The sequence below is a fragment of the Microtus pennsylvanicus genome, chromosome 6 (assembly GCF_037038515.1).
Source record: "Microtus pennsylvanicus isolate mMicPen1 chromosome 6, mMicPen1.hap1, whole genome shotgun sequence".
NCBI lineage: Eukaryota > Metazoa > Chordata > Mammalia > Rodentia > Cricetidae > Microtus > Microtus pennsylvanicus.
This window is the reverse complement of record NC_134584.1, coordinates 78,281,103-78,295,123: the sequence shown is the minus strand read 5'-3', so window position 1 is coordinate 78,295,123 and position 14,021 is coordinate 78,281,103. Positions and strand designations below refer to the sequence as shown.

Here is a 14,021-nt window from a genome sequence, read left to right as displayed (position 1 = left end):
TCAAGGGCACAGCTGCTAACAAACCAACTTTAATTGATAGTGTACACAAAGGTCCAGGCAGTGGAGCTTGGCCGGATGGGACCAGGCCGTACACCTGCCTGGAAAAGTGCCTGCTACACTCTCAGGTTTGGGGCTAGCGAGGAGTGGGGGCGTTTGCTGCAGGACAGAAGCAGGTGCTGAGGCAGCTGTGCTGAGCAGCAGGTGTTGCGGCAAGGACACAGGACCAGGTCTGGGGTTTGCTGTGCAGAGCTGGAGCCGAGATGCATTAAGGACAACGTACACAGCATCTATGCGTAACCTCAGTGATCACTGGGGGTCCAAACCCCTGCCACCGGGAGCTCTAGGAGGAGAGGGTACCACGCGGTGTGTGTGGACTCACACTTTCTGGGCCTTGAAGGAACACACTAATGGATCCCTAGGGTTTGGGGTAACCATCGGCCTCATTACTTTGTGTGTATGCAGGTACCATGGTGCCTGTGTGGAAGTCAAAGGATGACTTACAGAAGTTAAGTCTCTCCCCACACTACCATGTGATGTCAGAGGTCAAACTCAGGTTGAACAGCTTGGCAGCAGGCGCCTTTACCCACTGAGCCATCTCAATGGGCCAGCCATGGTGGTGTTAAAGGGACTAAAGACCACACGTATTAAGAACTGAACAGGGCCTTTGGTTTTCAGGGTCATGGTCATCCCTCACCTTACACCTGCGTTGGGGAGAGCAGTGCCCAGCACAGCCTGAGCACCAGGAAAAGAGCCACCTTGAGTCTTCCTGCCAACCTATCCTGGGCTCAGGCTCTCGGCTGCTTCCTCGCCTCCAGGAAAGGTGTTGCGGAAGGCACCGCAGTGGGCAGAGGCCAGAGCTGGGAACACACAGGACCTCTCACTCTCTGTTGCCTAGCGCACAGGAAGCCCAGTATCCAGTGGGTGCTTGGCAGAGGCTTGAGGAGCTATGGCAGAAGAAAGCTGGGTCCAGAGCTCGGTCCTGGTCTAGCTAGGCGTGTGGAGGTGTCTAGAGAGCTCAGTCATCCTCTCCTGAGGGCAGAAGAGACACCCTGGCCGCCTGTGACTCTGCTGTTGTGGGTTCACTTGTAAGCTGCTGAACACAGCATAGGATCCAGCTGCACAGCCTGCCTGGGAGCTAAAGTAATGGATTTGAACTGGCCAAAGACAGGTCACTGGGTTCTTACCATACAAGGACTTCATGACTACTGCAAACAGAACAGGAAACAACTTCAAAACAAGAACAATGCCATATGGCGGAACCTGGGAGGAGCCAGGAGGCAGCGGTCTGAGGGACATGGACCCATCACCCCCCAACCCCCTACACACACACGCACACACTCTGTTGGCTCAATGTCAGGGAGGCCAGCGGCTAAGTTGGAGGGGTGGGTGTACACAGCTGGGCCAGAGGGCTGGGGCTGAAGACCCAGGAGGTTGATTTCTCCAGAAGCATAGAGACCAGATTGATCCACGCAGAGGGAGCAGAGGCCACCAGGGAACCAGGCTGTGACATCTGGCTAAGATGTTCTCATCCTGTGACTTGTAGTGCACGTCTTGCTTTGACGCAGGACTCCCGGTCTCTCTGCATTCCTCCTGCTCTAAGGACACTGAAAGCTTGTCTCAACTCGAGTTCTGACATGTCCCCAAACGTGTCTCTGTCCTACCACAAAGGAGCCACAGACATAAGAACTCACAGGTGGCTAGGAATCAGGAGAACGGGTACAGTGTACATGCCTAGGGCCCTCGTGGGATGTGAGCAGTGGGAATCCTCGGCCACCTCCCTTAAGGCACTGCCCAAGCCCCCTCCCGATGTCCCTGCCTCTCACTGGATGCTGCATTTGTCCCTCTCTCGGGCTTGACCCTCCCGTAGGACCTTGGCTTTGATGTACTTGAGGTCACTGTTGACACTGGGACGGCGGGCAAAGGGTGAGACCATGCCATAGGCACCTGCGACCTTGGTGCGGCGCATACAGAAGGGTCGGGGATGGAAGGCCTCACCGTACTGCACAGAGATCTTATGGTGTAGTGCGGGGCTCATTTCGTGGGGCAGCTTGGCCATGCTGAACAGCACATAGAACATCTCGTTCACGTTCGTGTTCTTCTTAGCCGACACCTCAAAGTAGGCGCAGTTCTCATCCCCAGACACCAGCAGCTCAGCCTCCATGGCGGTGACCTGGCGGCAGAGCTCGCTGTGGTCATTCTTGTTCCCGCAGATCACCATGGGCAGCTCTGCTGCCTCCTTGGTCTTATTCTTCAGGCAGGACTTGACCTCTAGAATCTGCTTCTGGAGGCGCTTGACCTCATCGAAGGACTCGCGGCTATCTAGGCTGAACACCAGGATGAAGACATCTCCTGTGGAGGAAACAAGGCAACACTTGTGACACTCAGCAGAAGCCCCATCCGCTGCCTTTAGGAAGCTGGCAAACCCTGACCTGGAGGCATCTGCTACCACTGTCTCCGCTTGCCAGAGAAGGAAGTCAAGGCTCAGTGGGGCTTCTAGGGAGAGTGCAGCACACCTAGCTGGCCTCAGATGTGGTCAGTCCTCCCTGTTTCATCAGAGGACTGTGGAGGGCCTGTCATCTCTATGGGGTTATACAGTGACTCTTAGAAAACTCCTAACTCATGAAGGTATGAACTGGCCTTAGCCACGCCCAGAGCAGGCATCAGTATCTTGGTAGGAATTCAGCAAGCACTGGTGTCTCTGTGTGGCAGAGGACGGTGGTAAAAGGGGGCCCGGGTTTGCATCTTACCTCAGCTTAGCAACTGTGTGACCTTGAAGGGTCCGTATAACCTCCGAGTGCCTCAATTTCCCTCCCACATCACGGGAAAGAAGCTGCCTGCGGGAGGGCATCTGAGCTAATGCATGCAGAGCACACACACTCAGCCATGCCAGGCATCAATAATGCTCACGGGAATGGGCACCTGCTGGGAGCAGAGCACTGTGTGCCTGCTGTTCCTCGGCACCTCACAAAAACTCCATGGGGAAGCTTTTATTACTTTTCTGTTATGGGCGAGCCAGCTAGGGCTCAGAAAAGGCAAACAACCTTCCTAAAGTTACACAAGTAAATGTGATCCGATCTGGTCCTCACCTGGCCTATGGCTGACAAACAGAAGGTGCTCTCTGATTCTAGGAAGAGCCATGCGATAAGTAAGAGATCATGGCCCGTACTGCGGTCACCACAACACACTAATGGGGCCCTGAGTCTGACACAGTGACTAGGGCACACCCTGGGAGGGTCCAGGTGTGTGAACCTGCCCCCAGCTGAGTCTCAGGTCACCTCAGAGTAACAATTTCATCCTCCAAGACCCTTCCCATCTTTACCTTCCCCTCTGCTCTGCAGCTTTGAGTGTGGGTCTGAGGCCCCTGACTTGCAGACAGTGGCCCAGCCACTGGGTCCAGCAGAGCATCACACATCCTCATCTTCCTCCTCCTCCTCCTCCCTGGCCTCTATAAACATGTTTGGGTCCCTAGAGTGACACATACCCAGCGTGAGCTAGTGGGTAAGGCTCAGAAGCACAGCAGCCCATTCTAGCCCAGCCACCTGCCCCTGGGCCTGCACACACTGGCCTCCAGTGAGCTCAGAAAAGGGCTGGATGATGAACTGTCAACTGCTCTGGCTTCTGCTGCCCGTTAGACTAATCCTTGCCCCTGAGGAATCGTAGCCTCCAAGTGTCCAAATCTGAGACTGCGAAGGCCAGACATCTGAGCCTGGCCCGGCCAACCAGCAGCTGCAGGAAAAGCTGGTGAGAATGAGCAGCCCCGAGCAGCTCTTGTCCCAGACCAGGCTGGAAAATGAGGCCTGGCCTGGGCTGGTGAGCAAGCAAAACAATAGACAGATGTGCTCTGAATGCGGTATGCAGGGAACAGACCAAAGTGCATGCCTTCAGAGGGTGCAGAATGAATGCCAATACACTGGTGCTGGCAAGGGATTAGGTGGCCACCTATACGTCAGGCCTGCGGTGGAGGATGTATGCCTAATAAGCACTGTCTGATGGAAAGCTTGCCTCTCCATCTCTTGCATAAATGAATGTTAACCCTGAAGTATGCATATTTCTACCAGTGGGCATCCAGTCCCCTCACAGATAGGAAGAGCTCACCCACCACCTTTTGCAGGGAGCTGTCCTGCACCCTCCTGTCCTCATAGCCACGAGGAGCAAGGTCACAAACACACTGACAATGACATCACTATGCTATAGAGACAGGCTCAGGATCTGAACCCAGGCCCACCTGGGGTTCCTTAAGCAAGATGCTCCCTCTCAGAATCTGGGGTGAAAGGGGTCCCAAGAGCAGTCTGGGACAGAAAAAGCTGTAGAAGGAGGGCCTGCTTGTTTGTCCTGACCACCCAGAACCGAAATAACCACACAGAAATTGTATTAATTAAACCACTGCTTGGCCCATATTAGCTCTAACTTCTTATTGGTTAACTCTTACATCTTAATTTAATCCATTTCTATTAATCTGTGTATCACCACAAGGTTGTGGCCTACCAGCAAAGTTCCAGCATGTCTATCTCTGGTGGAGGATCCATGGCATCTCCCTCCGACTCCACCCTTATTTCTCCCAGCATTCAGTTTCGTCTTTCCCGCCTACCTAAGTTCTACCCTATCAACAGGCCAAGGCAGTTTCTTTATTCATTAACCAAGAAAAGCAACACACAGACAGAAGGATTTCCTACACCAAAAAGTGACCAGGAAGAGGGAGCTCCTTGGCCAGAAGGGAGTCTGCCACGGGGCTCTAAATTAACCTGAGAGGAAAGAAGAAGGGGAATGTCTCGACATGGGACTGCTTTATAAACTGTCATTTTGTATTTGCATCTGTGTGTGTGCTGTGTTGACCACCAGTGCATGTGTTCCTGTGCACCAGACACCTTGTTTTTTAAGAGATCTAGAAATTCCTGATTAGGCTAGGATGGCTGGCCAATAAGCCCCAGGGATCCCGCCGTTTCTGCCTCCCCATACTCGGCTTTGGGGTGAGCGCTAGGGACCAAATGCTGGTCCTTGTTCTCAAACAGTAACTTTCCTGAGTTATCACCCCAGTCCCCCCTGAGGGGTGTTTTTATGATGCTCCCTCCTCCCATCTCTGTCCAGGGATGTGGTTCAAGGCACCACTTAGCCCACAGTGGTCATACTGGAGACGTGGATCAATTCAAGACTGACTTCAAGGAATGACCAGGACAGCCAATGCCACATCACCAGGGGCCCCTGGTGGCCCACAATCCTGTCCTTCTCCAGATGCTGCTCCCGGCGGAGAAGTCAGGCCACAGGGTAGGTCCCTCAACAGCCATCATAAGCTGTGCTTCCACCTGGATACAGGCACTTAACCCCTCTGCCTTGGCTTCCCCCTTGTAAATTGACAGCAAGCACTTGTCTCATAGGCTAGCTGTAAAGGTTAAACACACACCAAGCTCTAAGTTAAAGAGTGTCGATCACCAAGGGCCCTGATCTAGCAGCAGTGGGCAGCTGCAGGGCAGATGCTGCTATGGACCCCACCACCACTTGCCTGGCATGAAGCAGCTTCCCTATACAGAAGTGCCAACCAGATGTCCTGTCCCTTCCATCGCCTCACCTGTGAGGATGGACAGCCTACGCATGGCAGGGAACGGGTGGTTGCCAGAGGTGTCCAGGATGTCCAGCTGGTACATGTCCCCGTGGATGTTGTATACCTTTCGATGAAAGTCCTCGATGGTGGGCGTGTACTGGTCCTCAAAGCGGCCGTTGAGGAAGCGGGAAACGATAGAGCTCTTGCCCACACGGGAGGCACCCAGCACCACCATCCGGTAGGAGTTCTTGGCAGGCACGCTGAGAGTGCAGTTCCCGCTGGACAAGGTCTTCATCATGGCTCGGGGCTGCGGCAGAAGTGAGGAGGAAGGTGTCAGGGAGCCTCCTGGCCTCCCCCGGGTGGTCCTGCCTAGTTCTCTGTTTTCTAGTGTAAAACAGAAGCCATTGACCAGGGTTCTCGAGGGACCTCAGAATTCGAGCCAATCCCTCGTTCGTTCAGTCATACACGACCTCTGATCTTTTTGCTCCTCTTCCCAACTTGCTCACTTATGCATCCCCACACACTTGAGCACAGGACAAACCATAGGGTCCCAGCCTTGCTGCTCTCCTCACACAACTCAACCACGGCGCGCTGGGCTCCACACAGCTGAAATTCCCAAAGCAGCAACTTCCACTAGGGGGCAGCCTTCTCTTACAGCGTCCACTTCCTTAGTCCACAACTGCTGGGATCCAGAGTCTGGTATGTGGCTCAGTAGTCAGTCTACATTTCTTAACCAAAGGGGTCCTATGGCTCTGCAGTTCTAACAGGAAGGAGGGAAATGTGGCAGTCCAGGCCTCTACCCTGCCAAACCCCGTCACCTCCCTAGATACACCCTGGGCTCAAGGTTTGCAACAAGATGGGCTCCTCTCATACGGCCTACCACTGGCTCAGTAACTTGTGCCTCTGAACTACCTGAGCCTGAGTGAGGGGGAAAGGGACTCAAGCCTCATGACTCCAAGGACTGGGGTTCTGGGGGAAACCCAAAGACTTCTACGGGAGCGTCTTAGCCTCAAGAAAAAAAAAGGCTCATGAGCTCTTGATCTAGGTGGACCTATGCAGATTTCTCCTGCTTCAACAGGTTACCACGGGGCCATGCTCTGTTGTCTCAGCACCCTAGGGTCCTCCAGACCTTCGCTACCATCAACGTCTCCCCAGAGGACCCTTCTCCTCTAGTCACAGAGTCCACCCTAAATGCCACCTCTCTAAAGGCTGTTGGCCTTCTCCTCCCAGAAGAACCACCTCCACACATACAAAGGACAGCTTGCTAACCCCAGAACTGTGTGTGTGTTCATAGGCCTGCAGAAACATGGGTACTCCTGGCTGGCCACCACAAGTTGTGCAGGCTGAGAACTGCACAAAACACACCTTGAGAAGGCAAGTAGGGGCTGCATCCCCGCACAAGGCGCGTCTTCTTGAAATATATCTGTTCAGAGCAAGCTCTGCTGCACAAGCGTACTGCACACACCGAGACTCGGGCCCAAAGCCATTCTTCATTGTCATGATCAGAGTCTGAGATGGCCACCAGGGCTAAGTGACAGCCTCCTGGGTGCAAGTCTCCAGGCATGCACCCACTCTGATGATGTCTGCTAGCCTGCCTGCCTGAAGGTCCTTCACCTTCCCTAAAAGCCCTGCTTGGAGGTGGATCTCTGTAAGCTCCAACCAGTCTGGTCTGGTCTACAGAGGTAGTTCCAAGACACCTAGGGCTACACGAAGAAACCCTGTCTCCTAAAACAGAAACAGAAAAGCTTGCTTGGTATCATTTGTCAATTTCTATGGTGTAAATGCTCCCAGCTCCCAGCTGGCAACATGACCTCCAAGAATGAATGGCAGAGACAAACACAATGGGCCAGCAAACCGTGGACCCAGGCTTCCCATCGGAACCATCACTCCTGGGCCAAGCCCAGGTGTGTGCCAAGTCTAGGCTAAGTATAGAATAATAACACCGCTGACATTTATTTTGCAGTTAATATATGTCACAGTGTTGTGAGCGGCAGGCATACACCTGCTCCACTCCTCAGTGACCCAGAAGGGAGATGATGAGGACACTGAGGCACAAGGACGCCAAGGTGCTGGGAAGGAGGGTCTGCTCTGCGGTGTCTGTCCTGCACTTCAGGGACCACCTCCCATCATACACGAGCTTTTCTGCCCAGGCCACTATGGGCTATGGCATCTGCCCACTGATGAAGTGCTGCTCCTAAAGTCCTTATGTCCCCCACTGAATGCATACCTAAAGCAGGCTGTGAGCCTATACTTTGTACTATGTACACAGAAGGTGCTCAATAAATGATCCCTGAGAGAGAGAGAAATTGCAGATGACTGTACCATTGGGCTCACCCAACCCTCTCACTTCCATCCCCAGCCCCATTCTGGTTATGAGACCTCCTCCCTTCATCCACTCCACCTGACTGGCCCCTGGCTGCAATGAGAAGAATCCTCCCCCCAGTACTTCCGCAGGTCCCCCATCATGGCTTTGCCCCCCAGAGGTACCCCACCCAGTCCCGCAGAGAGGAAGGAGCCAGCAGGCACCAGGGACACTGCCGGCCTCCATTGTAGTCCAGACCTCCCAATACACAGTGACTGGAAGGGGGGAGGCAGAGAGCAAGGCAGGCAGCAATCAGAATGGACGGAGTGGGAGGGAGCAGGCATGAAGGCAGCGAAAGGCAGTTCGAAGGAGGAAGCACCAAGGGATAAGGCAGGGCAGAGAGTCAGAAATTAGAGACAGTGGATCAGAGAGGGGTGGAGACAGAGGAACCCAAAGCTATCTGTGACAGCCGTGCCTCGGCCACGGCCACGTGGGGCTGTGTGAGGCTCCCAGATACCTGGAAGCCAGGTGACAGGGCCTCTGACTCCACCCCACAGGAGGCTCTGAAAAGGCCCTGTGGGCAGTCTCCCCTGATGCCTGCCTGCTTGGCTCTGTTTCTAGCATGGCTGATCCAGTGGGAATGGACAGATCCCAAAACCCAGAATGGGGCTGCGGGATGGGAGTGAGAGGGTTGGGTGAGCCCAATGGTACAGTCATCTGTAATTTCTCTCTCTCTCTCAGGGATCATTTATTGAGCACCTTCTGTGTACATAGTATAAAATATAGGCTCACAGCCTGCTTTAGGTATGCATTCAGTGGGGCCATAAGGACCTTAGGATCAGTACTTCACCAGTGGGCAGATGCCATGGCCCATAGAGACCTGGGCAGAAAAGCTCGTGTATGATGGGAGGTGGTCCCTAAAGTGCAGGACAGACACCGCAGGGCAGGCCCTCCTTGCCAGCATCCAAACCTGGTGGCCTAGCGAAGTGGGAACTGTGTCAGGAGGGTAATGGGCGTGGAGCTGTCCCCACAGACCGTACCCACCATCAGCAGGCATCCATCATGCAGGGGCCGCCTTGTGCCTATGAGGAGCCTTCCAGGGGACAGGTGGGGACTCTGCTTCTCAGAAAGGTTGAGTCCACACAGCAGATGCCTGGCTGGGATTACAAGCAGGCTCCTCAGCTGTAGAGCCTGACCTCTCACCTCTACAAAAAGCCACCCCTACCTAAGTGGCCTAAACTGGAGTCTTCTCCAAACAGCTCTGACTCAGTGAAGCCCCAGGTGGCACTGGGCAGGGAGTGACCCTGTGATTCCTGCTATGGTCCCTTTTCCTCTCTCCCCCTAGGCAGCGGGGATGGGCTCCTTGCCCAGGACTCTGCATACCCTGTCGGGCAGGTCACAAGTGGTCATTCACTTTCTTCCCCTGTATCCTCCATCTGCTTGATGGAAGCTAGACAGGTCAGACGAGTAAGGAAAAGCGGGTGAGAGTCTGAATGAGTTCCCTGGGTGCAACCCAGAGCCGGGGTCACCACACCAGCCCATTGCATACTCCCCAAGAGCCAGGGTGGCAATACCACCCCACTGCACAACTGCAGTCTCTTAGGACACACACTCTGGGGAGTCTCAGAGCTTCACAAAGCCACCCTTCCCATCTTGGGGAGCTCAGGAGGGTAGAGAGCAGGGGCGATCTGCTTCTGGCAAACAAGTTCTGCTTTGTGCCAGCCCAGCAACTTGGAGTGAATTGGTCTGCTCACTCAGCTTGCCCCTCTGTTAAAATCAGGTAGAACCAAACCCAGCACAGTCAGGTACCCAGAAGCTTTCCCTTCAATACAGGGCTCTTTCCTTTGAGGCAGTCTCTCTGAGCAGCTGTGGGCCACCTGGTTGCTCCCAGTAGTGGAGGACCTGTAAGGACCCCATCTTGTCTCTCTGAGGCTTAGTGGAAACCTGAATTAGAGGCTCCAGGCCCTGTCCTAGCTCCCAGGAGTTCCCTTCCTCATTCTCCTCGATCCAGTGGCCCGGGGTGGGCAGGAGACTGAGGCCTGTCAGAGGCCCATACACACTGGCCAGCTGAGTACAGGAAACCCTTTTGGTAAGGGAATCTTACAGGAAATGCTCCGAAGCTCAAGGGACTCCAGGCAGGCAAAGGACCCCTGATCTTTCTTCCTCTGGAGAAGCCCTGCAGAGGAGGTTAAATCTAGGGAAGGTAGGTGCCTCTTCCTCTTTGAGCCTCAGTTGCCTTCTTTTAAAAATGGACTAGCTCTTGACCTAAACGAAAGCACCCAGAGACAAACGAAGCCCACAAGGGCTCAATAAAGCCTCTTACCTGGGCTACGCAAGAGGCTAGAAACCACCTAAAGCAGGCGAGGCGCCTCGTGAGCTTAATTCTCTACGTGGGTAAAGCATCTGGACACGTAGTGGGTTCCGTAAGTTTCCCTCGTCATGAAAAGCCAGCGTCACTCAGCTTGCGTTCCTCTGGCCAGTCGGCAGCCCCACTCCACCTAGCTAGCTCCCCCGTTCCACTGGGTGTCTCCCTTACCTGGGAACAGCGGGCCGGGCCCAGAACACGGCTTGAAGGGCTGCCTGAAATCTCTTGGAGATGAGAGGAACCGCCTGCCGCTCCGGCTCCCGAGTCTCCCGGTGTCTGCGGGGGCTCCAGGGTCACTGAGTACGGATCCTCCTGCGCGCGGCGCTCCGAACTGGACTGAGCGTCGGGCGAGGAGATGCGCGGAGCCGGAGCCCCATGGGTGGGCTCCGAGAGCTCAGCGGGGCCAGGGCGCTGGGCTGGCTCCGGCTCGCCGCCGGCGGCCCTGCCCTGCCCCGACACCGGTGACTCCGGTTGAGCCAGGTGCACGGAGGTTTGGGGACGACCAATGAGGGGTGTCCCCGTCTGGGGCTCCGCGCTGGGGGGAGGGGGAGGGTTGAGGGGAGGACGACTCTGGGAATGAAGGAACGGACCCCGGAGACTCAGGGGGTCCTTTGGAGGTGACGACCGGTGCGTGTCTCCAGCCTGGGAACCCGCCTGGCCGCTTACGTTGCCTTCTCCTCAAGCGGTGGCCGTGGGCAGGATAGAGGGGCTGCGCTCCGGGCCGCGGCCTTCCCGGCTGCTTGCAGTCCTGCAGTTCGACCCTCGTGGAAAGGATCGCAGCTTGCTCCTCGCCAGGCGCTGCTAGCTCAGCTCAGCGTGCGTGTAGGAGGGGGCCCTGAACGCCGCCCCAGGGCTCAGCAGCTCCAAGTTCTCCCGAAGCCGGCGCCACTCGGCACCTCACCGCCTCTTCTCTCCCCAAGGGAGGAGAAGTTTCTTGGAGCTGGCTCCTCCCTCGCCCTCTCCTGCAGGCGAACGCTGCTGTTCGCCTCGGGGCGAGGTCTCCGAGTGCTCCCCTGGTGGCCCAGGCTCTGGCTCGTGGGTGCCTCCTGCGCCTGCCTCGGGGCTTCTCGTGCGACGCGTCCTGAGCCCACCTGCCCAGCGAGGGCGGCTGGCCTCCTGCACCCCGCCCCCGCCACGAGCGGCCAATCAGCGGAGGGTCCCGCGGCCAGGCCCCCGCCCCAGCCCCGCCCGGGTCTCTGGGCAGCGCCAATCTGGGGCTACGCGTGCCCGGGTGCGTGGGGCTGGGGCCGCGGGGAGATGTCCCGAGGCTTCCGCTGTGCTCACCGTGACCGGAAGAACGCCTGGCACGGACCCAGGAGGCTGACATGCGTACGCACTCGTTTGCACGCCAGTCTGGGCCATGGGAACCAGCCCCTGACCTGGGCCGCAGCCTCACCCTCAGCGAACCACACCCATTCACCTTCAGATGCCCACCTAGGTTCGCCTGGAGCCCAGGCCAGGCTGACGCTTCCTTTGCTAGCCCTTGGCCTTCGGAGCACATGGGCGACACACGTGCAGCCACGAGGGGCCCTAAATCACTTGGGCCAATGGATGCAGCTCAGAAGGCACTTGTCCAGAGGATACGTCCCCTGGCCACCGGTATCGTGGGACACTGGACCTGCCTGTCCGGGACAGAGCCAGGGCATGCTATGCTAGGGAGCGCTTTGACCCAGGCCGGACACCAGGCGTTCTTGTTTCCACAGACCAATGCTTCTTAATGTTTTCTTTAATCCAAGACCTGCCACCCCCAAAACATTTTTCAGTCTCATTAATGTCATTGCCTTACATGGGAAGTCCATGTCCCAGACCAGGAAGCCCGTGTCCCAGCCATAAATAGAAGGTTAGTATAAAACGAGCCCGAAAACAAAGCAAGGCTTTTGAACTACAGCTGGAGCCTGCCTCCATGCAGGGAGGGTGAAGCCTGGAAGAGGTGGAAGTTCATTCAGCCAAAGTGAAGACTTTCTTCTGCTAACTTCTATCTACTAACTCAAGAAGGGGTGGGTACTATGTACCCTTCAATTCCAGGGCCTGCGTCTGGGAGTGGCTCCGTTGGGACAGCCTCCTCCAGGGACTTCTTGTTTGCTAGGCAGGGAGACTAGGCAAGAGATCTCTGCTCCAGGCCTAACTCTCTGCATCCAAATGCTCCATCCTGGACTAACTGTGGAAATCTCTGGAGCATGCATGTGCCATTTTTAAAATAGGCATCAATATTGCCAAATCCATAGAGTTTGATAAAAAACTGTTTACCTGGTCTTGGACTTTAAAGCAGGAATTGGCTTGTTCCATCCAACCTTAAACCATCTTGACATTCCCCAGAGGGAAGATGCAACAGGTTTGGGGGAAAGGGAAACTGGGAGAGGTGAGTGGTGAGCCTTATTTGGGCTGTGCTTGGGACATGCCCAAGGTCACCAGTAGCAGACAAGTGGCCAGATCCTAGCCCTGTGCCCTTTCCCAAACCAGGCTTGACTTCAGGGAGCTGGCTTCAGCCCTGAGGGTTTGCACTGGCTTCACGCACTCACGGAGCCTATCAGCTTGGCACTGGGAGGCAGGTAGAGTGGCATGCTTCCGCTGGGAGGAGGAGCCAGGAGGTGTCAGGCCACCAGGCCAGCTCTCCACCCTCATCTTGGGAGTGTGGCAAGTAGCCAGCTCAGAGCTGGCACAGCAACACAATATTTGGGCTTTCAGCCAAGTCCTCCATGAGCAGGTTGTACCCCACTGACCAGATCCAAGGGTGCTGGCAGTGCACGTGTTGCTGGCTAGCATCGGTGGACCCACCTGGCCCTGTTTGGGCCTATTTAAAAATAATAGCTCAGTCATCAGTCAGGGGCACAGAAGTGCTCCACATCCAGGGACACTTCATGGAGCTGTGGAACCCGACCCACATGGGTCGACTTTCTTGTCCTTCCCTGCACACAGACATCTTCAGATGAACCACTTGTTCAAGCTTCCTCCCTCCCATTGTACTCCCTACAGCTCCCTCTCTCCCGTAAACCATGACCCTAAAACCTTTTCGTTTTCTTTCTTTTTTTTTGAACACATAGCTTTTTATTTGTTTATTTATTCTTCTCTCATATAATACATTCTGGCCACAGCCTTCCCTCTGTCCATTTCTACAGTCCCCACACACATACTTCCCCTCCCCCACCCCCTATATCCACTGTTCCTCTGTTTCCCTTCAGAAAGCAGCTGTCCTCCTCAAACGAACATGAATTTAATAAGATGCAACAGACAAGGCACAAACCCTCATATCAAGGCTGGACGAGGCAACCCAGTAGCAGGAAAAAGGGTCCCAAGAGCAAGCAAAAGAGTCAGACACCTCCTCTCGCACTGTTAGGAGTCCCACAAACACCCCAAGCTTAACAACCACAGCAGGCAGAGGACCTAGCACAGACTTACGCAAGCTCCACGACTGTCTCTTCCATCTGTACAAGCCCCTATGAGCCCTGCTTAGTTGATTCCATGCACACTGTTAAAACCTTTTTTTTCTTTCTTCCGTCCTTTCTTTTTATTTTTCTTTCCTTTTTATTTTTTGCAAGACACAGTTTCCCCTTGTATGTCTGACTGTCCTGGAACTCATGCTGTAGACCAAGTTGGCCTCAAACTCACAGAGATCCACCTGCCTCTGCCTCCCAAGTGCTGGGATTAAAGGTGTGTGCCACCACTGCCTGACTTTTCTAATCTTTTGTTTGTTTGTTTGTTTGTCAGCACAGGTTTTCTCTGTGTGACAACTCTCCCTGTCCTGGAACTAGCACTGTAGACCAGACTGGCCTCATAGAGATCCGCCTGCCTCTGTCTCCCAAGTTCTGGGATTAAAGGCA

At 55.1% G+C, this 14,021-nt stretch overlaps 1 protein-coding gene across 1 annotated transcript; it reads right to left on the bottom strand.

The window, feature by feature from the left end:
• On the bottom strand, nt 1-11,323 carry Rasd2 (RASD family member 2). The gene is made up of 3 exons (XM_075976513.1): nt 10,375-11,323; nt 5,564-5,843; nt 1-2,349 (listed from the first exon to the last, which is right to left on the bottom strand). Exons 2-3 carry the CDS (start codon nt 5,832-5,834, stop codon nt 1,820-1,822), a joined length of 801 nt encoding a protein of 266 aa, XP_075832628.1. The 5' UTR covers nt 5,835-5,843; nt 10,375-11,323; the 3' UTR covers nt 1-1,819.
• Nucleotides 11,324-14,021: the final 2,698 nt, after the last annotated feature.